The 27038-nt window shown below is 49.8% G+C and overlaps 2 protein-coding genes and 1 long non-coding RNA gene across 4 annotated transcripts; all 3 read left to right on the forward strand.

The window, feature by feature from the left end:
• The first annotated feature begins 56 nt into the window (after positions 1-56).
• On the forward strand, positions 57-1292 carry LOC105075927 (uncharacterized). Its single transcript, XR_006728000.2, has 4 exons — positions 57-114; positions 229-253; positions 652-674; positions 942-1292. It is a non-coding gene; the product is annotated as an uncharacterized LOC105075927 (long non-coding RNA).
• Positions 1293-4168: 2876 nt separating this feature from the next.
• On the forward strand, positions 4169-7054 carry ZC3H10 (zinc finger CCCH-type containing 10). The gene has a single exon (XM_010963873.3). It carries the CDS (start codon positions 4169-4171, stop codon positions 5474-5476), a length of 1308 nt encoding a protein of 435 aa, XP_010962175.1. The 3' UTR covers positions 5477-7054.
• A 2176-nt stretch (positions 7055-9230) lies between these two features.
• ESYT1 (extended synaptotagmin 1) lies at positions 9231-23283 on the forward strand. 2 transcript variants are annotated; one of them, XM_045523275.2, is made up of 33 exons: positions 9231-9363; positions 10141-10196; positions 10946-11236; positions 12821-12862; positions 13046-13180; positions 13302-13375; positions 13492-13564; positions 13721-13810; positions 13987-14042; positions 14471-14594; positions 14683-14859; positions 14977-15059; positions 15366-15414; positions 15573-15659; positions 15759-15851; positions 16043-16114; positions 16296-16382; positions 17111-17260; positions 17589-17744; positions 17859-18035; positions 18211-18293; positions 18396-18444; positions 18550-18639; positions 18772-18867; positions 19112-19183; positions 19273-19359; positions 20988-21128; positions 21242-21396; positions 21502-21600; positions 21682-21813; positions 21891-21996; positions 22205-22254; positions 22445-23283. In XM_045523275.2, exons 1-33 carry the CDS (start codon positions 9279-9281, stop codon positions 22476-22478), a joined length of 3351 nt encoding a protein of 1116 aa, XP_045379231.1. In that variant the 5' UTR covers positions 9231-9278; the 3' UTR covers positions 22479-23283. The 2 variants fall into 2 exon arrangements, with proteins under 2 accessions (XP_045379231.1, XP_010962174.1); XM_010963872.3 differs by lacking the exons at positions 9231-9363; positions 10141-10196 and having other exon boundaries at positions 10244-11236.
• The last annotated feature ends 3755 nt before the right edge of the window (positions 23284-27038 follow it).

Here is a 27038-nt window from a genome sequence, read left to right on the forward strand (position 1 = left end):
GCAGCCCCGCCCCGGGGGCAGGGCGAGCTACCGGAAGTGACGACACTGAGCGTTTCATTAAATATCCGTAGGCGTGCCTTTCGCGCTCTCTCGGCCTTAGCGCCATCTTCTGAGGTGAGTGTCGGTTTTGTCTGTGTTCGGATTCCGAGTACAATCCATTAACATCTCGTCTCTGCACTTACCATCATTACAGCAAACTAACCGTAGCCTTTTTTTCTTTACCCGTAGAAGCCTCCTCGCAATGAGAGCGAAGGTAAGCAGTCCCTGCCAGTAAGCTAAGGCTGTAGGAATTGGCGATTGCGGCGAAGACCCAGGCCAGGGAAGTTCGCCATCATTCCCAGATCATTGGGTTCTCAAGGGTGCCCAAGGGCTAGTGGGAGAGGGAGGATAGTTTGGGGAGAAGCAGCGGAGGTGGTGGGTAAATGTGGAAGAGAGGGCGGGAGTAGAAGAGAGCATGCGGAATTCGGGGTTTTACGTTGGAGACCCGGCTGGGAGTCTGGATTGTGTTTGTGATTATTGCAACTGTGCCTTCATACTTGGTCAAGAACTTGCCAGGTTTTAAATGATGCTCTTCGTAACCCTACCTAGCTTGTTACTGAAACTAATAATCTCTTGTTTTAATCTTTGTCTCTGGTTATGATCGGTTGCCAGTGGAGGAAGAAGCGAATGCGCAGGTACGCTGAGACTTTGCAGGGTAGGGGAAGTGGAGCACTCCTTGGACAGAACTTGGGAGGAACATTTGGTTTAGAAATCTGAAACATCTTTAAGTGAAAAACGTTATGAGCATTGACTTGTCAAAGCCAGGGATTGGACACAAGCTAATAGAACTGTAGTGTTGATTTTTACCCATTCCGTGTATTGTATGCACATTTTAGATGGGAGGGAAAGACTGAACCTCGGACTTGTGGGCAGGAAGTGTATTCTCATGTTTGATTTTTCAGGCTGAAGCGCAAAAGAAGAAAGATGAGACAGAGGTCCAAGTGAACTTGTACACCCGTGGAAGCCACAGGAGCAGAAGCAAGGAAAGCCAGAGGCCAGGGACACTGTTAGATAATGTTGGACTGCATGTCTACTGTCCAGAACTTGTTTCAGTGGATTTGGAACATCTACCGCCATTCTGATCGCCTCGACCACTTTTAAGAGACCCATCTTGCTCATATCAAAACGGGCCCTTTTGGTCCTTTGCCCTGGACCTGTGATATTATGGACTAGTTCTGTTCTCAGTTGTGGCTGAATGTAACACGTGTACAATAAACCATCTCTTCTGCTGTTTTAGCTGAAGGAAAAAAATCGTCTTGTCTGTTCCGTGGCTTTTTTTGTTGTTGTTCCATTGGGAAGTTTTTTTTTAATCAGTACAGTCGGCCTCTACCCCGAGCTGTACAGGATGTCAAGCGAGCTGTATAGGCTTCAGTCGCGGATGTGGGCCCCGCCCCTGACCAACATCTGGTTCCCGTCCCTCGGAGCTGCCAGAGTATTGAGTGGCCCTTCCTGGAAAGGGGAGTTATACACGCCAGGGACAGCTTTCAGGTTGATTTCGGGGGCATAGGGGTCAGTGGTGTCTCAGCTAAATTCCCGCTTTTTAGGTACTTTGCTGTGCCGTTTTATCGGGTTGCCATGGTGACACGCAAAGCTTGCTGGGAACTTCCTGCGGCAAGTCGCGCAAGTACTTTGCACACCATAGAGTATAGTTCCGGGTCTGCTGGCTAGAGCGTCTTTTCTTCCGCAGGAAGCGGAAGGACGATAGGGTAGGCGGCTCTTTGTCGAAGCTAGAGGACCGGCAGGCGGCAGCAGCAACTACGGCGGCGGCGGCAGGTGAGGGAGGCGGGAGACTTAGGTGGAGACCGCGCCCGGAGGGGAGGAGTCGGGGCCGGCCCAGCGGCTGGTCTCAGCCGGGCTACACAAGGCCCCCCCAGGGCCGAGTTGGTTCTTCTTCATGTCTCAGGGCCGAATCTCTTTTCTGATTGACCCCGCTTCGCGAGTAAACGCCAGCTCCGTGACGTCACAGCCCTGCCCATCCCCTCAGCTTGATGTCACCTGGAGCCCCCTCCCCGCTTCAGTTCGTATTCCCATAGTCCTATTCACCTGGTCCCCGGCTGAACTCCGGCGGCATTGAACGAGAGTCTGCCAGGCTGTAAGACTTGCTGCAGGAAACTCCTTGACTTTTTTCGCCAACTCTGGGGTGTTGCGAAGCGTCATAATCACCGCCCCCGAGTCTAATCCGCCATCCCACTGCACTGTCAGTCGCTGCCCTTGCACGGCTCGCTGTTCAGAGTTCCTAATCCCAACCCTAGGTCGAGCCCTGATCCCCACAGCCTCCTTCATCTTGAGGCAGGGCGCCCCTCACCCTTGTTCACTTGAGGCTGGTTTTCAAACCCATTATCCTAGGCTCTCCAAATTGGTTCTACCCCTTACTCTTCTTGCTGGCAACTTTTCCTCTTGACAAGTGAAGTTCAATTTGAACCCTAAGGAATTCTTGAAGTTCCCAGAGCTCTTGCCTTTTTGTCAGACTTCAGTCTTGTAACAACCACCCGCTAGTACTCCATTCTTACCCCTTCTCCCACCCAAGTATCTGTTTTTCTCCTGTTCAGAACCCAGCAGTGATGTGGAGGTGGAGACCCACAGGAGCCCCGGACTTCACCTGAGCTACCTCAGGTATCGAACAATCCTGGGAGAGCTGGGTGGGAAGGGGTATCTCGTTTGATTTTTCTGTGTCTGGTGGGACTTGCAACATGAATCAGGCTTGGGTAGGTGCCATTTATTTTTCACCAGGTCTTTTCCCTTTTAGTAAAAGTTTCTATCTTTTCTTTTCCCGCTGTTCTCCTTGATTGTTTCTATCATTCTGGGACTACCTCCCTTTGGAGGAAGAGGACCCCTCTTTTACAGATGCTCTCGTCTCTGATCTGGTCGGTTCATTTTAGGGTTCATTTTACCTTGAACGCAAAGTCGAGGCAATGGATTAGATGGTTGAGGGGCGATCAAGGCCAAAGAAACTGGAAAGATTCCCTTATACTCATGGGGAAACAGCATGGCGTTTTACTATTTGAACAGCAGAGGGAGCCTGAACACTGCCTAGGAAAGGCTTAGGAGGTCAGACACGTGGTAGCAGGGACTCCTAGTCTGGTTGGGGGTGGGGAGAGGGGAGGGCTAGAACCACGGCAGTGGACTGACGTTCCTGAGCCCTCTTGGGAAAGAGAAGACTTAAAAAGCTTTTATAGAGTCTATAAATAAAGAGGATCTTTATGGGGTGAGGAATGGTGTGGTTTCATGTCGGTGGGATCTTCCCATGGAAGGGTGGAAGGGGTATAGAATGGGGAAAGAAAGATCCCTTGTCCTTGTGAAATTAACTCCTTTCTATTGCCTTGACCTCCCCAAAATGCTTTAGTCCTTTGTAGGGGCCTATAAGTGAAGAGTCTAGCTGTAGAATTCTTCCTCTGAAATGGAGGGGAGAGGCTGACCACTCTAGGGTTGAGAACGGTGGTGAGCTGGCAGAGAATACCAAAAAAATGACAGGTTATAGGGACTGCCCTCAAGCTGGTGATACCAGTCTCCTTACTCAGGATTTCTTGGGATCTAGAGATCTGATACTTCACAGAGCCCTTACCTGAGATCCCATGGAAGAGAGGTTCAGGGAAGTTCTGTCACCAGTATCTTTATTATCCACAATCTTAATAGCTTACCAGCTTATCTTGGCCACTATTCCTAGTCTCCTCTTAGCCTATTCAGACAACGACAAACAGCAGTTTTAATTTTGCTTCCACAACTTTAATTAGGTCAGTTCAGAAGGGGAAATAAAATCCAGTGCTGTTCTTTCCCTGCCCCCTCCTTGGCCTGTCATCGTTAGGTGAGATGAGGTGACTTGACCCCAGCTCCCTCCCTCCTCTGTTAGCCAGGCAAGGATGAATCATTCTGACCCAGGCCAGGTGCACGAGCTAGCGCCTGGGTGGGACTTCTGACAAGCCAGCCAGTCAAGGCAGAATTCTCATCCCTTGGATTCTCCATCTCCAAAGCCATTGCCCCTCTGGCCTGCCTCTTGCTGGACTGCCTCTCCTATAGTCAGGAAGAGTTTGACCTCCGTCGAGGACTCCTATTTGACACAGTTCTCCTCTTTTCTAGCAGTCACCAAGGGTGGCAAGAAAAGGAAGAGAGCCCTGAGTTGGGGGGGACCAGGATGCCGGACCGGGACAGCTATGCCAACGGCACTGGGAGCAGCGGTGGAGGCCCTGGAGGCGGTGGCAGCGAGGAGGCCAGTGGGACTGGGGCAGGCAGTGGCGGGGCCAGCTCAGATGCCATCTGTAGAGACTTCCTGAGGAACGTGTGCAAGCGAGGCAAGCGCTGCCGTTATCGCCATCCAGACATGAGTGAGGTGTCCAACTTGGGGGTGAGCAAAAACGAGTTCATCTTCTGCCACGACTTCCAGAACAAGGAGTGTAGCCGCCCAAACTGTCGATTCATCCATGGCTCCAAGGAGGATGAGGATGGCTATAAAAAGACAGGAGAGCTTCCTCCTCGGCTGAGGCAGAAAGTGGCAGCCGGCCTGGGCCTTTCACCAGCTGACCTACCAAATGGCAAGGAGGAGGTCCCTATCTGCCGTGACTTTCTCAAGGGTGATTGCCAGAGAGGAGCCAAGTGCAAGTTCCGGCACCTGCAACGAGATTTTGAGTTTGATGCTCGGGGTGGAGGAGGCGCTGGTGGTGGGGGCTCAACAGGCCCAGTTCCCCCAGGACGACGTCACGATCTCTATGATATCTACGACCTCCCTGACAGGGGCTTTGAGGACCATGAACCAGGCCCCAAGCGCCGACGAGGTGGATGCTGCCCCCCAGATGGCCCCCATTTTGAATCGTATGAATACAGCCTGGCTTCGTCCCGAGGGGTGGAGTGCAGACTGCTAGAAGAGGAGAATGCCATGCTCAGGAAGCGGGTAGAAGAGCTGAAGAAGCAGGTCAGCAACCTGCTGGCCACCAACGAGGTACTGCTGGAACAAAATGCCCAGTTCCGCAATCAGGCCAAGGTCATGACCCTCAGCTCCACTGCACCAGCGACTGAGCAGACTCTGGCCCCCACCGTGGGCACTGTTGCCACTTTTAACCATGGCATCGCCCAGACTCACACTACTCTCAGCAGCCAGGCTCTACAGCCTCGCCCCGTGTCCCAGCAAGAACTGGTGGCCCCTGCTGGAGCTCCAGCTGCTCCCCCAACTAATACTGCACCTCCTGCTGCTCCACCACCCCCACCCCCACACTTGAACCCAGAGATCACGCCACTGTCAGCTGCTCTGGCTCAAACCATTGCCCAGGGAATGGCACCCCCACCTGTCTCCATGGCTCCTGTGGCTGTATCTGTGGCTCCTGTGGCCCCTGTCGCCGTATCAATGGCCCAGCCCTTGGCAGGAATCACAATGAGCCACACCACCACTCCCATGGTGACTTACCCTATCGCTTCCCAGAGCATGCGTATCACAGCCATGCCACACTGATGGGGCTAATGGACACTCCCCTGGTATAGCCTTCCAGGGCTGGGGTCGAGGGGCCCTTACCCACCCACTCGCCTAGCCATCCCAGGCCCTGTCCGAAGGGCTCACCCATGAACGAGGACGAGAAACTACAAGGAGTTTGCTTCTGAGAAGGGATTGGGTTGGTGTGTTTTCTCTCACCTCCCTTTTATGAGGGTTATCTTGTCCATCTTCCTTCAAGCCTCACAGAGGGGGCTTGCATAGGAGCGCAGACTGAAGCCAGCAGAGGAAGGACTGACTGAGGGCTTGTGTGTCCTCTGATGGGAAGTTGGGGACATCCCTGGTCTTGTCCTCTCTTCTGCACAGCACAGGTTCCAGCACTAGCTTTGGAAGAAAAAAATACCCTGTCCAGAGGGAAAGCCAGGAAAGATGGGGAAGTGGGTGGCCAGGAGAAAAGGCCTCGTAGGAGCCTTCAGACATTTGGGGGCCTAGTTGAGCTGGACAGTACAGGAGCTGCTCCTGGTCCCGTGGGAAGGCGGGGACCACAGTACTCCAGCCCAAACACTAGGGGAGCTTTCAGTACCTGGCTTGGCCTGGCAATCCATAGGGCAGGGCCCACCATTTTCCAAAGAAATAAAAAAAATTATTTTTAACAAGTGGAGGCAGTGAAAACTTGCTTAGATATTCTGTGTGGAAGATGGGAGCAGTAAATAGATCTCATGCCAAAATGAGATAAAGACCCCACTCTCACATAACTTGGGTAAGGTTGGATGGAAGCCAGTGAAGAAAGGTAGGACCCAGGACAAGACCAAGACCAAAGGCTTTGGGGAAGGCAATTCATAGCGTAAAAACATTGGAGCCACCTAGTCTAGTTTAAAAATAGTCCCATCTGTTCAGGTTTCTATCTGCATGTACTATTCCCAGGTTGCCTTAGTAACCAGGGTTCCTAGGGTCATTTAGGGGGGCAGGTACTAAGGAGGGGGCTGTGCTGGGAAATGGGAATAGGGTATGTACTGACAGATCTTCCCTTATTCAAACAGAGCAGGGCAGGTGGCTCTGCAATCTGAGTTGTTGATGGCAGTTACATCCCTCCCACCCCATCCTGTCCTCAGTTACCAGTGCCTTAAGCCTTCAAGGCTTGAGAGGTGCTGGGAAAAGGAGAGTTCTTCTGGGGACTCCGGCCTCAGGGTTCATCCCTTTCTTCCCTCTGCCTCCACTTAGAACTACAAAGATTTTCGATCCAATTGAAGAGTAAGGCCAAGGGTCCCGGTAGCCAAACCTCAGTTCCTCCTCAGCTCATGGCTGATGTAGGGGAAACAACTCAGGTGTCTAGTCTAATGGTCAGTGGATTTGGGGCTAGAGAAAGTGATCCTGGGTTGTTCTCTCCCCATCGTTTCGTGCTACCTCTTGTTCTCTTGTCTGGTTGATCACTCAGGTTACACCTGGGGTTGAAGATGGTGGGCTAGGTAAAGGCTAGTCATTAAGGGGGGGGGGGGAGGCTGAAGACTAAAAACGGGCAAATACTAAAATATTGTACACGTTGGAAAGCTTAATGTTGATTTTCTGGCACAGTTCTGGATTATTAAAAGAGATTGTTTATGAGCATCTAGACAAATGTGATCATAGATACCAATGTGAATTCATCTTGGCCAAATTCTGACAAGCTAACTTTATTATTTTTTTTTGCTAAGTATCTCTAAAGAGGTAGATTTGGGAAACTGTAGATGTTGTCGGTACTTTATTAATGTACTCCAGCTAGAGACCACCAGGGGTACACCTGCAGTTGAACAAATTGGATTTAATGCTCATTGCAATGATGGAGAGAACATGCCATGCAGAACCATAGTGTATCTTGCAAGAGGGTGTCAGAAAGGACTTACAGGACCTGGACTTTGCTTAAGTGACTTAGGGGAAGGTTTGAGGAAGTGGGGCTTCACTCTGGATTCAGTGCTGTCAGGGAAGCAGGGATAATTCCAAGATTGGCTATCTTTATCTTATCTAGAAAAAGGGCGGACTAAAGTGAAGCTGAAGCTGTACTAGGTAATGAAGCAGCAGTCACTCATTAGCTGGGAGAGGGGGATGTTTGCTGTTTTGTGGTTTGCACACTTACCTTGTTTAGTGCTTGAGCACAATTTCAAAGTCGTCTTCTTTTTTGCCTCACTTCATCACAGTTACTGAGTGTCCTTGGCTGATGTTGGTGTTTTGTGAGACTTTCTGTCCAGCAGGAGAGCACCATTTCCTACCTATGAGCCCAGGTTAGCCCCTAACAGTTCCAAACCTAGCTGTATCAGGCCAGTTCCCAGATGTCGGAGCTTCTTTCCTCTTTCTCACCTGCTAAGTCACTGCAGATAAGCAAATAATTAATGGGTTGGTTAATAGTAGCGTTTGACAGAATTAAAACTGAACATTTGTGCCTAGTAGATGTTGATGAGCACATTCATGTTAGAGAAATCTCTAGTCTCTAGTGATATCCCCAAAGGTTATGTTTTATTTAAAAAAAAAAAGAAGTATAAAAATATGAAGAGCCCAGTTACCAACAGTAACACAAGGAAGTACTAAGTAATATTGAAAGTGTCTGTAACTTGGATTGACTAAATTAACCCAAGGGGTCAATTTGGATCAATTTAGATTGACTCTCCCCATGAAAAATTGTTTGCGCCTCTCTGAGGAACAAATGCAGAGATCTACGTTAGCAGTAATTCACATGAGAACAACGTGGGACTTCCAATTGGTTACATAAAATTAAAATCTTACTCTTCATAATGTCAATAAATATTAAGAGCCTGCTCTGTTCTAGGTGCTTTTCTAGGAGCTCCATAAGGATAAGAGAACCATAGTTACACAGTGTAAATATAGCAGTTCAACCCTGTAGGAGTGGAACCAATTCTGAAGTGTGTGTTCTTCTAAACAGTTTTTAGAGAGGGCCCTTGACAAACTAGTGTGGTACCTGAAAATAACTGACAAGAAGACTGAGGGTAGACCCAGTAGATGTCTTCAAAGATTTGAAGGGCTGCCTAGTGGAGAAAAGGTCCTACCTTGTTGCATAGGAAATAAGCAGGAAGTTCTAGAAAAACAGCTAACATTTGAGTACTTTATATAAACCAAGGCACTCTGCTCAGCACTTTACATGCAGTATCTCATTGACACGATGAGTATTATTAATCTACCCAGTTTGCAGAGGAGCAGGCAGGCTTAAAGAGGGTAATCAACCCAGGGTTCTGCAATTAGTAAGGAATGGAGCCAGGAATCTATTTAGGCAGACTTGGCATAAGATAGTTCTAATGATAACAGCCATCCAACAAGGGGACCACTATGCAGTAACTTGCTAGGAATAATACAGAGGACGTTTCCTCAAATCCTGTTGATCCTTCCATCTTAGAGTAGGCTGGGACCAGATTACCATATCTGACCCTCTGCCTCCCCTGAGAGGCAATTGTAGTTTACATATAAATGCAGATTGCAAACCCGGGAAGTCTCAGTACTCTCCTCACTTAAGACACTTCCTCTATCAAATGGCCATCTTTTTTACTGTTACCCACTTACTGCTTATCACCACCAGGTGGCACCTGGGCAGCAGAATTGTCAATGGGCGGGGACCCACCCTGTTTACTTGTTCTGGTGCCTGCATTGCAGCTGCTGATTCTGTGGCTCCTGGGTCCCAGATGGGAAGAGACCTTCCTGGGGATGAGCTTTTGTCCTCCATATACCGTCTTCAGTGCGAGGGTCTGATGACTTAGATAGGATGAAAAATGTAAAGTATGGAAAGGAACCTCTATAGATCGCCCTCTCCATCCTCCAGCCTAAAGGAGTCCTTCCCCCTACTCCAATGCTTGGCAAATTTCAGTTTAATGAGAAGTTTCTCTCTAAGGAGGTTCATCCAGTTTCCTGCCATAGTTCTGCTTCATCAGTTGGTAAGTAGATCCCTCTTACATCCTCCAAAGAAGCAGTTTAGATAGTGTTATCTTCAGGGAAGTAGAGAAAAGGAAGTGAGAAATTTTAAGATTAAGGGAGGAAGGCTGGGCAGGGACAGGTTTTAAGCAGCTTTGATGAAACACAGCCTGATGAAATCTGTCCTGCAGAGCCAGATAAAATTTAATGGCTGCAGATCTAGTCTCTTTCAAAAAATCAATCCTAGTTCCCCTGCTGCATCAAACAGAATAACACAACGAGCCCCACATATACTGCATTAAAAGGTAATCATCTTATCCCCAACCCTTCCCTCCTGGGCTTTCAATCAGTCCACTTTCTAAGTCCCTAGACAACATTCCACCAGTTACCTTAGTCATCATCAATGAACCCTGCATTTTTCCGTTCGTAAACCTACGCAGTGCAATGTAGAACTGCATTAGTTCTACATCTGACAGTATTCTAAACCTTCCTTATAACTCAGGCAAATGAGAAATAGAATCGTCTCATTACTTTTGATTTCTCATTTTCGTGTCCTAGCAGTTCCTCAGGGTCAGGAAATTCTAGGAAGATGTAATCATTTCTGCTGCAGCTGATCCCCTCCCCACTTTGGAGCCAATTTAGTTTTAATCTGTCCTTTAACTCTTGGAGACAGAATGGACTAACTTGGAGATTTCTAAAGAGAAACAAAGCCTCACTTCCTATTCACTCCGCCTCCCCCCCCCTTCCCTGAAGGCTGGATAATCTCAACTCTAATTCTCAGATTCTCACGTTTTCTGTAGTGTCTGTCTTTACAGCGCATAGACAAGGTAGAAGACTGGGGAACAGGATAAACAAGGTCAGTCATTGAACACTTTCATTCCAAATAGGGTAATTTCTTTCCTTGTGTAAGGAGACCCAGGGGAAAAAGTATGAAAGCTAGGGAAAGTTAACAAATGAGCATGTAGGAATCCCAGACTAAATCCTGCCAAACTGTCTGAATGGAGTGAAAGGAAATCCTGATCCTCCACAACTTAACTTCACAACCCCAGCTTGCTCTAAAACCGAGTAATTCGCGACGCGGCTCTGCATGACGTCATACCACAGGCACTCCAATCCCACGTGGGGGAACTCCTGGTCCCACCTCTCCTCTTTAAATGGTACGCTACGCCTCCTTCTCTTTCTGCCTAATCACAGGCTGCACTTTTAGCCTTTTTACTCCTTTTCCCGCCATTCCAGACCGCCTATCTTGGCACTCTGGTCCAATCAGGAAGGTCCTGCCTTTCCGGAGCCCTCTCCCGCTCCCCGCGGAAGGGGGCGGGGTCTCGAGCTTTTGACTCCACCTTGGTCTCTGCGGCGCGGGCCAACCCGAGTCGTCAGGGAAGAGGGCGTGGCTTGAAGTTCCCTCCCCCATTCTGGGATTTTTGGTTTGTAGAGGGGAGCTCGTCGCAAGACTAGGCAACCGCTAGCTGGTCTCTGGGTCGGGTGGGTCCTCCCAGAGGTGGCACCATGGAGCGCTCTCTTGGAGACGACTCCAGCCCTAGCCCCGTGGACCAGACCTCTACTCCCTCCGACCCCCCTGACCTGTCCCCCACTGCAAACACAAAGCCGGAGCAGAGTTCTGGGAACCAACCTGCCGGCCCAGGCGCGGCGGGTGAGGCCCTGGCGGTGCTGACTTCGTTTGGGCGGAGGTTGCTGGTGCTGGTGCCGGTGTACCTGGCCGGCGCAATGGGACTCAGCGTGGGTTTCGTGCTCCTCGGCCTCGCCCTCTACCTGGGCTGGCGCCGGGTCCGCGAGGAGAAAGAACGGAGCCTTCGAGTAGCGCGGCAGCTGCTGGACGATGAGGAGCGGCTCACGGCAAAAACTCTTTACATGAGCCATCGAGAGCTACCTGCCTGGGTAAGCGACCCCCCTCAATCCTCAGTGCAGCATAGCCCCCTTCTAGCCCTCCAGTAGTAGGGCTCTCCCTCCCTGTCCCTAAAGTCAGCTCCTCATCTTGGGACGATGGACCCCAGACTTTCCCCTCCCGCCTCACTAGCCTCCTGCTTGCTGGAACGCGCCTCTCTTGGGATCGACTATTCCCCTCCCCTCGCCGTCCCACCTCCGCCTTCCGCACGCCCAGATCCCGGTTCTTCAACAAAATCAGGACTTTTTCCTATACGCTTGGGCAAGAGCAGTAATAACATCTGAGGAGCCCGTCTCAGCAGTGGCTCTTCCTCCAAGCTGCTCGAATGCCCCTCCTCGTTCCTGGTGCCGCTCACGCCGTTGCTGCTGCTGGGCATCCCCGTTCCCGCTCAGAGGGTTCCCTCGTCTTTCCTGTCCTCCCAAGGACTTTTAAAAAATTTCTTAAGGCCATAAGGTTCTTCCTTTTCCCGCTCTTATCCTTGGGTACCCCTGGGACCCAGCTCCGGGAGCAGCCAAGCCCCTGCACCTGGACGGACCCTCCGGCCCTCGTCTTCCAGCCTCAGGCAGCGGGGCCGCAGCGCAGCGGAGGCGGCTTCTGGACAAAGGGCGGGGGTGCTGCGGGGAGGGCAGTGCGGCTGCTGCAGTGCCCGCTGCCCACACTCCACCGCCCCTGGCCGGCCCCACCCTTTTCCGGACTGTGGGCCACGCTTTCACGGTTGGGGCCAGGACCCTATTACTACGCCCCTCTCCTCTGTTGAGGGGCCAGAATGGCTTCTCTTAGGCCTTGCAGAGGCAGAGCCCGTTACCCGGCCCCTCCCTTCCTGCTCCTCCCAGCAGAGGTGCCCGTCGAGGGAGAATCAAAGTTGACACAAGGCAGACACGGCCTTGCTACCCAGATCCTGGACTGGGGTGGAGAAAGGGGGAGAAGTGGCCCCAGGAGACTTATAGCCCAGGCAGCAACCTGCCTCTGTTCCTCCTACTCCTCATCATGGAAATTAATCTTTCTGCTAAGGCAACTCCTCCTCCGCCCAATACAAAGCACAGGTGTCCTTCCTTCCTGTACAAGGAATCACATTGACAAAAAAGAAAACAGCAGCCTGGGCCTAAATAACTCCTCTGGCCCCTCCCTAACTCAGGAGCCGCTTCCCTCTTCACCTTCTTGGTATAGAAGTCCCAGTCTGAGGGTTTGAGGGAAGGCTGGTAAAAGGAACCCGGACTAATCCAGTCCCAGGATTTCCTCCTCAAACTCTGACTTGTCAGGACCTCCCCCTCCAGAAAGAATGTGCCCTTCTCTTCCCTCCTCCTCTCTGCCCCAGCAGCTGTCAGTTCACCTCCCTGAGCTATCCGCAAAGCAACATGGTGTGGCCTGCACCCTGGCAGCTCCCTTTGTCAGAGACCTCAGTGCCCCCAAACCCTGTGGAGGAATGAATCTCAGGACGCCCCAGCCCCTCCCCCCAACCCCTGGGTGTGAGGAGGCTCTGTCGCACTTGGGTTTCCTCAGAGGGCATCCCACCTGGCACCTTAGTAGGACCCAGGAGTAGGGGTGTGCTCCTCACTGTCTGCTTCCTCCACCTCCAGGTCAGCTTCCCAGATGTGGAAAAGGCTGAGTGGCTAAACAAGGTGAGGGTTGATTGTCTTGATTTTTTTTTTTTTCATGAGGGGGAATGGCGTTCATTTCTCTTGCCAGGCCCTGTCATACTTCACTTCTAGCCCCAGCCTAGTCCCCAGTCCTCCCTGTGGGGAGGATTCTGAAGGCACTTGCCTTAGAGGGCCAGCTCTGTGACCAGATCCCTTTCCTCCCAGATTGTGGCCCAGGTCTGGCCCTTCCTGGGCCAGTATATGGAGAAACTTTTGGCTGAAACTGTGGCCCCAGCTGTTCGAGGATCTAACCCTCACCTGCAGACATTTACATTCACACGAGTGGAACTGGGTGAAAAAGTACGTATGTAGGAGGGAAAGTAATGGAAGAGAGGAGATGGGACAGGGGAGGTGGGTGGCCCAAAGGAGGCTGAGGTATTCCTCCCTTTCCATCCCCTCTCAAGAATTCATCTCTCTCCAGCCACTGCGCATCCTAGGAGTCAAGGTTCACTCTGGTCAGAGAAAAGAGCAGATCCTGATGGACTTGAACATCAGGTAATGCCACTCACCACTCTTCCCACTTTCCCTTCCTGGTCACTCTACTTCACTCCCTGGACCCCCACTACAGCCTTGTACTAACCCTCTCTGTTCTCTTCCTCACCAACCCCCAGCTATGTAGGTGATGTACAGATTGATGTGGAAGTGAAGAAATATTTCTGCAAAGCAGGAGTCAAGGGCATGCAGGTGGGGCAGATGTCAGGAGCCTCCAAGGGAAGCCTTTGCCCTAAGTTTCATCAGGTGTAGGGAAGTGGGAGGTTGGGAAAACCCAGGCTGGGGAGGTTTGTGGGAGAACGAAGGCCTCTTCTGAGGAAAGGCTTTGCTTTTCTCTTCCTGCCCCAGCTACATGGTGTCTTGCGGGTGATTCTTGAGCCACTTATTGGGGACCTTCCTATCGTGGGGGCTGTGTCGATGTTCTTTATCCGACGCCCGGTAAGGGAAAACATTGAGGAGGGGTAGATGAGTGAGGAAACAGGGGACTGGGAGGGGGAGGGTGGCCAGCTATGGGGGAGGGAATTGACAAGCAGGCTGAGGGGTCTGGTACTTGTTGGATGGGGTGACCATGCCACCATATGCTCTGTCCTGATCCCCTTGCTCTGTGCTTCCAGACCTTAGATATCAACTGGACAGGGATGACCAACCTGCTGGATATCCCAGGACTCAGGTATCAAGGACTTACTGAGTACCGCTAAGTATTCCAGCCCTGGCTTGGAGGATTAATGAATACAGAGCAGTAAAAGCTGAAGCCAGTGTCCTCCAGGAGCCTTGACCCTAGTTGGGGACATCAGACAAATACCCATGAAAAGTTGCATACTGTAATTTTTTTTCTGTGGGAGGACCGTGCATTTTGGTAGAGGATGAAGAAGGCTACAGACTCCTCAGCAGGGGCAAAAGGAGAAAGACGAACTGGGATGGTAGTGAGGGAGGGACAGAGCAGTAGGTGGGAAATCAGGGTAGAAGCGTAGCAAAAAGGTGTATTGAAGCAAGGACTTCCCTCTAGCTTTACATCTCTTGATTGTGGGAAACAGTTGGGGGTGGGGAGATATGGGAAGCTAGGGCCACACTCACCTCCTTTTCTCCTCCCTCATTCAGCTCCCTCTCTGACAACATGATCATGGATTCCATCGCTGCCTTCCTTGTGTTGCCCAATCGATTACTGGTGCCCCTTGTGCCTGACCTTCAGGATGTAGCCCAGTTGCGTTCCCCTCTTCCCAGGGTACGGCCTCTCCCCTATTAGACAGATCCTTCTCTCAGGAACCCTGTGCTGGATCTTTAATTTCTCACAATCTGATTCCTGCCCTCAGGGCATTATTCGGATTCACCTGCTGGCTGCACGAGGGCTGAGCTCTAAGGACAAATATGTAAAGGGCCTGATTGAGGGCAAGTCGGACCCGTACGCACTTGTGCGAGTGGGCACCCAGGCATTCTGCAGTCGTGTCATCAATGAGGAACTTAACCCCCAGTGGGGAGAGACTTACGAGGTGGGAGAACCAAGGAAAGGGGCTATGTCAGGTTGGGAGGCTCTGGGAGGTTTTGAGAGAAGATGCTGATGGGATGATTCTCACACTTGCAGACCCTTATCCCTCTGTGTCCTTCAGGTGATGGTACATGAGGTCCCAGGACAGGAGATTGAGGTGGAGGTGTTTGACAAGGATCCAGACAAAGATGACTTTCTGGGCAGGTGAGACTCTGCCTGTGTTGGGATTCTAAAGCCCCAAGGCCACCAAGTTCCCAGAGGGAATTATAATCCTTTTCCGAGCTTAAGAATCATGTGTCATTTTCCTTCCCAACCTTCCCACCCCTCATCCCCACCACACACACACATGCACACATACATAAATGCCTCCTGAGTCTTCAGAAGGGAGTCTGAGATCTGCCAGCTATTTCTGGGTGGTTGAGTGGAGGGCCAATGAACAACATGCTGCTAATTACAACACTCCCCTCTTTTCCCTTTCACTGCCATCATCACCACCACCACCACCCCTAGAATGAAGCTGGATGTGGGGAAGGTATTGCAGGCTGGAGTAATGGATGAAGTAAGTTGAGAGAAGAGGAAGGTGGAGGGTGGTGTCACCCATTGGGTAGACAATGGTTGCTACGTTGGCGGGGAAGAGGTTGGGTGGGTATCTGATCTCTACTCTACTTCTTCTGTAGTGTATACTATACTCACTTCTTCCACTCCCTCTCCCTCCAGTGGTTCCCTCTACAAGGTGGGCAAGGCCAAGTTCACTTAAGGCTAGAATGGCTTTCACTCTTGCCAGATGCAGAAAAACTGGAGCAGGTAACTAACATGTACAACAGGAACCTAGTAGGGGAGAAACAGGTAGTTAGTATGGGGGCCTGAGGGGATGGAGGTCTGACTGCTACCCGCCCCCACCAGGTTCTGCAGTGGAACCGCGGAGTCTCCTCCCGACCAGAGCCCCCATCAGCTGCCATCTTAGTGGTCTATCTGGATCGGGCCCAGGATCTTCCTGTGAGTGTGGCTTCTGAGGGCGTTCCCACACCATCCCCCTTGCCCCTGCTCCAGAAGCAACAGCATGTGACACAAGGGTTCCAAGAAGGGGATCAGAGCCACCTCAGGGGAAAGATTCTGATGAGAGCCCACCTTCCTTCACTGAAACAAAAACAACCAAGATGGTGACCTCTGAACTGTATCCCCCACAGCTGAAAAGGGGGAACAAGGAGCCCAACCCCATGGTACAGCTGTCAATTCAGGATGTGACCCAGGAGAGCAAGGTGAGGGCCAGGACAAGGACATCACTGTGGGAGGTGTCATACGTGTGTGGGGCCAGAAGGAGGGAGGACTGTTCTTGGGATGAAGTCTTCCCTTTAGAATGCCTGTAAGGGCAGGGGTTTTCTGGAGAAGTAGGAATGGTACTGTGCCGTGTACCTTTGACCCCATCCTGCACATCTCCAGTCTGTCTATAGCACCAACTCTCCGGTGTGGGAGGAAGCCTTCCGATTCTTCCTGCAAGACCCTCAAAGCCAGGAGCTCGATGTGCAGGTAAGAGAATCACCTATCAGCCCCTCCTGGATTCCCTACTCTGTCTTTCAGATCAGCACCATTTCTTCTCTCCATCTTCTCCTCTGATCTCTATTTTCAGTCCATCTACCTAGACTCTCCACCTCCTCCACTCTCCATAGTTCCTCACCCTTCTCTCTAGAATCATTATAATTGAGAATTTTACACTGAAAATAGTGATTTTTGTGGTATGTAAATTATAGCTCAATACAATTATTTTTTAAAAGAGAAGAACATACTGAGCACCTGCAGACACCTAGCACTCTTAAGGTCATAGAGCATGAAACATGGTATCTGCCTTCATGAAGCTCACTGGCTAGTTTCATAGACACAAACATATATAAAATCATCTAAGTATGATTCAACATTAACCAGTGGGTGTGAAATACCCATAGTATGGTGCTAAGGATGGCCAGAGAAAGGTACAGAGGGTGGAGAAAGGAGAGACTTTGTGAAGGAAGCAGGATTTTCAGTGGGTCTTGAAGTATCAGTAGGATTTAAATAGGCAGAGAGGAGCAGAATGAGAACTTTCCAGGTAATGGGACCACAAAGAGCATAGGAGGGACCATCGAGTGGGCAGAGGACTGTAAAAGGAGCAAAAGTTTTGTCTTTGGCACAGAGGGAATGAAGCTGCAGCCATGTTATTGTTTTTTGAGTCCGCCTCCCTCTTCCCTAATCTCTTACTCCATCCCCTTCTCCTGGGCCTGTAGGTGAAGGATGACTCCAGGGCCCTGACTTTAGGGGCACTGACCCTGCCTCTGCCTCGTCTGCTGACTGCTCCTGAGCTCACTCTGGACCAGTGGTTCCAGCTCAGCAGCTCTGGCCCAAACTCCCGGCTCTACATGAAACTGGTGATGAGGGTATGGAGATGGGGAAAGTGCTGTGGGTAGGGAAGGGCCTTGTGGATTCCTCGGTATTAAGAGTAGGGAAAGGGCATCCCCTAAGATTAAATGAGCTAGTGTATGTGGAAGCATCTAGAAGGAACACAAAAAATGTTGATGTCACTGGAGGAAGAGATGGTTGAGTAGAGTGAGTGAGGAGGGAACCCTCTAGAGATATGCCCAGCCCAGGCAGGGACCTGTTTACCCAGTCAGAGCCCCCACTCTGTCCCCTAGCCCCCTACACCTTGCCTGCCGGAGCCTAAATGCACTGCTTTGACTCGACAATCACAGTCACTCCCCTTCCCAGCTCCTGTACTTGGATCCATCCGAAGTGCGCTTCCCTGCTGTGCCTGGTACTCCGGGGGCTTGGGACCTGGACAGTGAGGACCCCGAGACAGGCAGCAGTGTGGATGCCCCACCTCGACCCTATCAAACTACTCCTGACAGTAATTTTGGGACAGAGGTGAGTCACTATCTGGAAGGAACTAGAACTGTGTGTGTGCAAAGCCTATTTCAGGGCTGGGTCTGACAGGTTCCTCCCTTTGACATCTGGTGCCCCCATCTGTCCCTTTTGCAGAATGTGCTTCGGATCCATGTATTAGAGGCCCAGGACCTGATTGCCAAAGACCGTTTCTTGGGAGGATTGGTGAAGGGCAAGTCAGACCCTTATGTCAAACTAAAGCTGGCAGGACGAAGCTTCCGGAGCCGTGTTGTTCGGGAAGATCTCAACCCCCACTGGAATGAGGTCTTTGAGGTCAGAACCGAGTGGCTAGGACTCCTCCCAGCCCTGCCCCCTTCTTCCCCCAGTTCTGACAGTGGTCCAGAAAACCTCTGCAGTCAGCTGATGGGCAGGGGTGGGGGTGTGGTCTCGTCATTTGAAGAAGGAAAGGAAAGGATTCCCTTACGTCCCCACTGTTTTCTCCCACTAGGTGATCGTCACATCAATTCCAGGCCAAGAGCTAGAGGTTGAGGTTTTCGATAAGGACCTGGACAAGGATGACTTTCTGGGCAGGTGAGAGGGTAGGAGGCTGGGCCTCTGTAGGCCATGGAAGTTTGGCCTCCTGGAGACAAGAGACTGGCTTTGACCATAGACTTGACTCTTTCTCCTTTACAGGTGTAAAGTGAGTCTCACCACAGTCCTAAACAGTGGCTTCCTTGATGAAGTGAGTATGGAATTAGAATCAACCATCCCTCCTGAACCTGACATGTCTCATTCTCATAGTCCCTGTCTCCGCACCCCCAAGTCTTAACCCTACCTAATTCCACAGTGGCTGACCTTGGAGGATGTCCCATCTGGCCGCCTACATTTGCGTCTGGAGCGTCTGACCCCTCGTCCCACTGCTGCTGAGTTAGAGGAGGTAAGGAAAGATGCTGGAGGAAGGAAGGGACCACAGATGGGTCAAGGTAAACTCTTCCATCAGCTTTCAAGGCATATGCCAGGCCCCAGGGTGTCAGTGACCACTCCCCAGCCCCTGTGTGTCCTCCCCCAGGTGCTGCAGGTGAACAGTTTGATCCAGACTCAGAAGAGTGCAGAACTGGCAGCAGCCCTGCTGTCCGTCTACCTGGAGCGGGCTGAGGACCTGCCGGTGAGATCTGCTCCCCACACCCCATAGCTCTTTGGCCCTTCTACCTCCCTCAGGTTTGGATGCTGCTGGTGTATTTGGAATAGTAAATTCCAAATTCCTCTCTCCCAGGTGGGAAGAATTGTCTGTCCAAGAACAGGAGGGTGGTGGCTGTCAAGTGATAATGGGGACATAGGCCACTGGCTGTGGATGTAGTTTGTGGTGGGGATCCACTGGTCCAAATTTAAGACTAATATTCTCTTTCCAGCTCCGGAAAGGTACCAAGCCTCCCAGCCCTTATGCTACTCTTGCTGTAGGAGATACTTCCCATAAAACTAAGGTATTAGGAAATGCTGCAGGACTAGGGATGGGAGGGACGAGAGGAGTAGAGAGTGTCAACCACTGATCATCACCCCCCATCTCCACCAGACTGTTTCCCAAACATCAGCCCCTATCTGGGATGAAAGTGCCTCCTTTCTCATCAGGAAACCAAACACTGAGAGCCTGGAGTTGCAGGTACTGTAACTTCATTCTACAAACATTTTGCAGATTGCTGTCATGGGTCAGGCACTGAAGCAGGCACAGGGCATTCAGAGATAAAAAGTATAGTTCTTATCTTTTTGGAATTCACACTCTCTTGGGAGAAAAATGACCAGAGAATACTTCCAGACAGATAATAACCACTAAGGTAAAAGGCAACGTGAGGAAAAAAGGAGAGGTTCTAACTCAGACTAGGGAAAAGGTGAGGTGGGTGCTAAGAAAGACATCCTTAGCTTAAAGGTAAATAGGCCCTGACAGGAAAACTCTTTAGGCTGAGAAGGAAATGGAGGAGAAAGAAGGCAAATTATAGATTAGAGAGGCAGGCAGAAGGGAGCTCACAGGAGCTCTTAAAAAATATGCTAAGAATTTGGATTTTACCCTAAAGGCATAGGGAACACTGGAAGGAATGGAGGGTGGCATATCCAGATGTGCATTTTAGAAAGATCTTGCTGACACCAGGGTGAAAGATGGACTAGAGGGAGGCAACACTGGAGGCAGGTAGATGAGTTAAGAGACTATTAGATTTACCTGAAGCAAGAATTGACAAAGGCCAGATGTATTTAGTGGTTATTTTGACATGGAAGGGGAGAAGGAACAAGGAACAGCCTAGGTGCTAACTCCCAGGTTTAGCATGGGTGGGCTGGCTGGACAGATAAAGGTACTGTTGCCAACACAGGGAATGCACAGAGCAGGAGTTAGCATTTGAGATCTCTTGAGGGCCATCCAAGGGGAGACAGCCATCCTGTTGGTAGATCTACAGCCCATTACAATGTTCTTCCCTCTCCCTCCTGTTTGAGCATCATGAGCAAGCAACAGGGAGCAACTGTAGTCATGAGGGTGAGCAAGATCCCTCAGGGCGTGTGTAGAGTGAAAAGAGGACAAAAGGATGGACAATGAAACAATGAAAGGACAGATGGGGGAAGAAGAGCCTTTCAGAGGGCCTGAAGTGTAGCCATGGCGGTAGGATGCTCACCAGGAGAGAGTGGGTTACAGAAGCCGAAAGAAGTGTGTTTCAAGAGACAGGAAGTGGTCAAATGTTGCCGAGTGTTAAAATTCATCATCTTGCATAGCAGGGCATCACTATGTACTAAAGTCAGCAAATTATGAAGTAGAGATGTAGGCAGATTAGTTAGAACTGTTAGAACGAAGAAGCAGGAAGGGCTTAAACGTCATTACATCTGGAGTATGGACGTGGGGGTAGGATGGGCAGAAACTTAATTCCGTTTTTACTGTCCTCCGCCCTGTGCAGGTATTACTGGTATCATCTGTGAAAGCTTAGGAAGTAAATAGCACAGCCTGCTCTGGTTAAGACAGGAAAGTAGGGAAGTGGGACCAGAAGGAGCGTCTCTCACCACAACCACCCAAGCCTCCAAGCGTTTGGACCTGGGATGCCAGAACTAAATCATTTCTCTTTTTTTTTTAACGTGATTTTTTTTCTTTTGCTTTTTTTGGGGGGGTGGGGGTAATTAGGTTTATATATTTTTAGAGTAGGTACTAGGGATTGAACCCAGAACCTCCTGCATGCTAAGCATGTGCTCTACCACTTGAGCTATACCTTCCCCCTGAATCACTTCTCTCTTGATCACAGTCCTGTTGCTCCGCAGGTTCGGGGTGAGGGGACTGGCACACTGGGTTCGTTATCCCTGCCCCTCTCCGAGCTCCTCGTGGCTGACCGGCTCTGCCTGGACCGCTGGTTTACACTCAGCAATGGTCAAGGGCAAGTGCTACTGAGAGCACAGCTGGGGGTGAGCGCCAGGACATGTGGGCAGGGGGAGGGAGGGCGGGAGCAGAGGGCCATGTCCTCCTAGCCCGGGGGGAGCAGGACGCTGTGCAGCTCACGGCATTCTTGCCCGCCTAGATCCTGGTGTCCCAGCACTCGGGGGTGGAAGCTCACAGCCACAGCTACAGCCACAGCTCCTCCTCTCTGAGTGAAGAACTAGAGCTCTGGAAGGGACTCCCACACATTACCTCCTCAGCCCCAGAGCTCCGGCAACGCCTAACGCACGGTGACAGGTAAAGCTCTGGGACAGAAAGATGGGACACAGTCAAGGAACTAAAGGATAAGCTATAGGCTCCCGAGGCACCACCTCTCCCAGGCCCATCTCCATCTCTCCACAGTCCCCATGAGGCTCCAGCCGGGCCTCTGGGCCAGGTGAGACTGACGGTTTGGTACTACAGTGAAGAACGAAAGCTGGTCAGCATCGTTCACGGGTGCCGGTGAGACTCTATCCATCCCAGACTCGTTTCTCCCCATCCCTCCCCTGAGGCTCCCTCACCACTGCCTTCCTCCTGTTCCAGGGCCCTTCGACAAAATGGGCGGGACCCTCCTGACCCCTATGTGTCACTGTTGCTACTGCCAGACAAGAACCGGGGCACCAAGAGGAAGACTTCACAGAAGAAGAGGACCCTGAATCCTGAATTCAATGAGCGGTAAGTCAGTGGGCATTCAGGTGGGGAGACAGCAGGCTCAGGAAGGACCCTGCCCCTGACACCCAGTCCCTCCCCAGGTTTGAGTGGGAGCTGTCCCTGGATGAGGCTCTCCGGCGAAAGCTAGATGTCTCTGTGAAGTCTAGTTCCTCCTTCATGTCACGAGAACGTGAGCTGCTGGGGAAGGTAAGAGGGCAGGGGTGAGCAGGGTGAAGAGGAGCGTTAGAGGCTGCCAGTGGCAAGGCTTGCAGTCCTTATTGGGAGGAATCGCCCTGGTGACACTACTCTACCGGTGACCCAGTTACCTCGCCACTGATTTGGGACCAGGAGTATGTGAGGATGGTCTTTGGATGTATCAAAAGTAACATATCACCCCAACTATCCTCCAACACAGGTGCAGTTGGACCTTGCTGAGATAGACCTCTCCCAGGGTGCAGCCCAGTGGTGAGTATCTGGTGAGCTGGGGATGGGCCTGGATCTTTGAGGAGACATCCCAGTCACAGGGGGAGAAAAGGATGTAATCTGAGCTGAGAACCATGATCTTCTGAAGTACAAGAGCCTCAGATCATGTCTCATTTATAAGAGGACACAAAAGTCATCTTTCTACCCGAGCTGTCTCTGCTTGTTCCTGCAGGTATGACCTCATGGATGACAAGGGCAGCTCCTAGGATCCGGGGATTCCCAGCCTGACTGCTGTCTCCTTGCCTCGTCTCTTGCTGCATCACCACCTCAATGTGATGAGCCTAAAGCCTGGGGCCAGCGGACAGAGCCTGCGCCTCCCAGCCCTCTCACCTCCAGGCCCATGCTAGGGCCTTTGCCTGACCAAAGAGGACCGTACGTTACCCTTTGCTGCACGGCCTTTATCCTTCTGGGGTCCTAGGACAGGGACCTGAGCTGGCTGTCTCCTGCTCTGCCTGCACATCCTTCTCCTTTTCTCCCAGCTCCTCAGGGCCTTGTGTCTGTGCCTGGCCACTGGCAGCACTAGCAGTGGCATTAGCTTATGCCAAATATAGCTTTTGGAAAGTTCTTTTTTCTTAAATTGGACAGTCACCTTCTTCCCTACCATAAGCAGTCAGGGAGGGTGGAAAGGCAAACCACTCAAGCTGAGAGCCTCTTGGATTACTGTATGTGGCAAATGTACAGCAACCTAGACCCTGTGTCCAGTTCTGTACCTACTTTCCTCAAGCCTGTCCTGAAAATTACACCTGCTATGTTGACTGGGGCCAGCCAGTCTCTTGATTCACTCTGGGAATTGGGAACACCTGGATTCCATCCAAGCCTTCAGGTAGCCAGTATCAGTCTTGGCGCCTCTAGCTGCTGCTGTGCAGAGGGCTTTGGAGGACTCAGGACAGCAGGGCCAATTTTTATCCAGGTGCCTAGGCTATTAACTCACTGACTAGAACTGAATCTCTTAGCTTTGTACCAACTCTGCCAATCCACTGTTATCTTACATTAAACGTTATACTCAAATCAGCTGTGGCTCTTTTCCTTAAGAACAGGGACTCCAGCCTACCCATCAGATATTTATTCCAAGTGTCAAAAGCCTTTATTCAATTCACAAATGTCAGTTTGTTTATATTTTTAACAACTAGATGATCAGATTATTAAAAAGGCTGATTTAAGCAAACGATCCCACGTCTTAGAACCTTCACCACAAGTTGTCCTTGTAATTATTCTCAGTCTTGGTAGGCATCCAAACTGGTCCTTTCCCTTTGAGATTCCTTTCCTATCAAGTCAGCATGTACCTTCTCCAAAGATTTTACATTCTGGCTCCTTAGAATAACTCTAACTTGGTGGATCACAACCTCTGGTTCCACCGGAGCTTCTCCGGGATCGTTTAGAGCCAGGCTGCGGTGCAGCTTCTTCACTGACTTGTTGCTCCGTGAAAGGGGAAAGCAGTGAGGCAGGCGCAGGCGGATGAGCGCCATGCAGCTGGGACTGCGTCAGTTTCGATTGTGGTCAGAACCCCCTGTATTTGCCCGCAAGACTGTTGGTTCCGTTGAGGGTGGTCAAGGGACCTATGTGAATTAGCTACTGTTTTGTTTCTGGTGAGATTCATTCCCTGTCACCGTGACAAAGTCTTACCCATCCACCTGTCTGCTGACCATTATCATCCTGTGGGCTTCCCAGGGAAAGGATTTCTAGCCCTGGTGAACTTGGAAGCTCTGTGCCACTGCACAGGGTCACAGAGTGGCAGGTTTAGCCATATCCAAAGAAGCTCCGGGCCCACCTGATGGGCAGCTACATGAGAAGTATTTATACCCATTCAGATCTCTCACCCTGAACCCTGCTCCTTTTGGGATCCTTCCTGGAATGCAAGTATAGAAGCTGTGCCTCCTCCCTTCTAACTGCCACGTGAAAGGAGGAGTGAATTCCTGAAAACCAGGTCCCTGGAATAGGAACTTGGAGATTTTGTAACTGCCTCAGGGGGGCTTTATCATCTTCTCTGGAAGAATATAAACAGGCTGCTGTCCACTGGGAGGAAAGGAGAGGCTCAAGGGAAAGAACTAAACTCAGCTCCACAAGGAGTTGTCAAATCTACCCAATTAGCAGAAGTTGAATTTAAACTCTATGCCATCAACTAACTGAGCTCCTTTTTTCCCACCAGTAATTCCTTCATACTCACTGCTAGTTCTTTTGCCCTATTTCCTCCTCATCAACTTAAGGGCCTTGGCCATGAGCAAGAAGTCTCTGTTGCCCTTCCCCAGACCCACAGAGTTAAGGGCTGAAAACCCCAAAACACACGGCAGAGGAGCTCATATTTCTAAGGTCTCTCATCTTATTATTCAACACTGGGCACGTGGCCCAAGGCCTGCTGTTCTAGCTGGCCTCAGATAATACAACCAGGGATCTTGCAATGTGTGATTTTAAGAAGCACTCTTGACCTAGTTCATCACTTCCAAGTAATTACATTTCCAGAAAGCTAAAGGACATGGCACAAATTCTCCCATCCCAAAAAGGTCCCTACTCTTTTGCAACCTTTTCAAATTCAGGATACATAAGGGAAGAGGTATTGATCTACATATTAAATATAAGGCAAGACACAATTCAGTACATTGTTGTGCTTATACATACAAAGATGAAGCAAATTAAGGGTCATTAATCATAGGAATTAAACATTAATGCATGTCTCAAAACAGCTGACCTCTGACACTGACACATGATGCCTACTTCTTCCAGAGAAAGGCAGAGTTAACTGCACATGGATACACTGTCACTGATGTTTGCAAATACTGCCTTCCTGGAATGTGACTATTGGCCCAAACAATGTGTTGCAGTTAACTGGGCGTGGCAACAGATGTCTACCCAAAGGCCATTTGCCCCTCTTCCCTACATACAGAACCCTAGAACATTCCTGGTGGCAGTGTGCCAGCCCCAAGGGATTAATCACAATCCTCTTTTTTGGAAACTCACTTCCCCAGCCTCCGCTGCAACTCAGAATGGCTCTGTGACCCAGCTCTGGTCAATAAGATGTAAGAGGAAGTCATCTGGGGATGGAGCGTCAACAGAAGAAAACCCTGGTTGCCCCCCTTCCTTTACCACTTGAGTCATTAGTGAGAAGATGTGATGCCTGGAGCTGCAGCAGCTTTCTTTAAGGCCTTGAAGTCACTAACACAAGGAGGAAAAGCTAACATGATTATAGGAATATGTATTTTATAAATTAGGGTCATATTATAACCTGCTTTTTTCACTTAATACATAATAAGAATTTTTATACTTCATTGTTTTTTGAAAATATAATTTATAATGGTGATAATGTGTACAATTCCATAGAATGACTGCATCATAGTTTAACTGATTATTGTCAGAAATGAAGGTACAGGGGGAGGTATAGCTGAGTGGTAGAGTGCATGCTTAGCATGCACAAGGTCATGAGTTCGATCTCCAGTACCTCCAGTTAAATAAAACAATAAAAATAAATAAATAAATAAATAAACCTAACTACCTCCCCCCCAAAAAAACAAAACAAAGAAATGAAGGTAGTTCTCACTGTGCTATTCACTGTGGGAACATAAAAATATTTATACACACTAAAAGGATTTCCTTAGGATACATAGAATTGGTGGGTCAATTTCTGTACAGTAACAATTTTTAATAAACTCTTCCAAACTGCATTGTAAAGAAATTATACAAATTTTCTGTACTCCCACTAGCATTACACAAAAGTGTTTTCCTATATTGTCTCCTGGATATTATAAAAACCTGCCAACTGACGGGCAAAATTTTGTCTACTTTTATAGGTTTTCCTGTCTCTTCTCTCACTGTTACAATTACCAACTGTCATTTCTTTGTGAAATCAGTAAGCCTTCTCTCTAGCAGCAATCCCCCCACCTGTCAATTTTCTTTTCTAATCTTGGGCTGGAATCCAGATAACATTTGTGGAGTGTTGCACTAGGAAGGTACTACTGAAATGTAAAGGTAAGACTGCCCTAAAGAACTAAAATCCAATCTAACACAAAAAGCAAAGGCAACGAAAGCAAAAATAAACAAGTAAGACTACATCAAACTAAAAACCTTCTGTACAGCAAAAAAAATAACCTGCTGAGTGGGAGAAAATATTTGCAAATCATTTATCTGATAAGGGATTAATATCAAAAACATACAAAGAACTCATACAACTCAACAGCAAACAAACAATCCAATTTAAAAATGGGCAGAAGATGGGGAGGGTATAGCTCAAGAGGTAGAGTGCATGCTTAGCACGCACGAGAGCCTGGGTTCAATCCCCAGTGCCTGCTCCAAATGTAAATAAATAAATAAACCTAATTCCCTCCCCCTCATAAAACAAACAAACAAAAAATGGGCAGAAGATCTGAATAGACATTTTTCCAAAGAAGACATACAGATGGCCAATAAGCACATGAAAAGGTGCTCAACGTCACTAATCATCAGGGAAATACAAATCAAAACCACAATGAGATAACACCTTACACCTGTTAGAATGACTATTATAAAAAAGACAAGAAATAACAAGAGTTGGCAAGGATGTGGAGAAAAAGCAACCCTTGTGCACTGTTGGTGGGAATGTAAATTGGTGCAGCCACTATGTAAAACAGTGTGGAGGTTCCTCAAGAAATAAAAAGTAGAACTACCATATGATCCAGCAATTCCACTTCTGGGTATTTTTCTGAAGAAAACAAAAACACTAATTAGAAAAGATACATACACCCCTATTTCACTGCAGCATTATTTGCAATAGCCAAGATACGGAAACAATCTAAAGGTCC

This window comes from Camelus bactrianus, chromosome 12 (assembly GCF_048773025.1).
Source record: "Camelus bactrianus isolate YW-2024 breed Bactrian camel chromosome 12, ASM4877302v1, whole genome shotgun sequence".
Lineage (NCBI taxonomy): Eukaryota > Metazoa > Chordata > Mammalia > Artiodactyla > Camelidae > Camelus > Camelus bactrianus.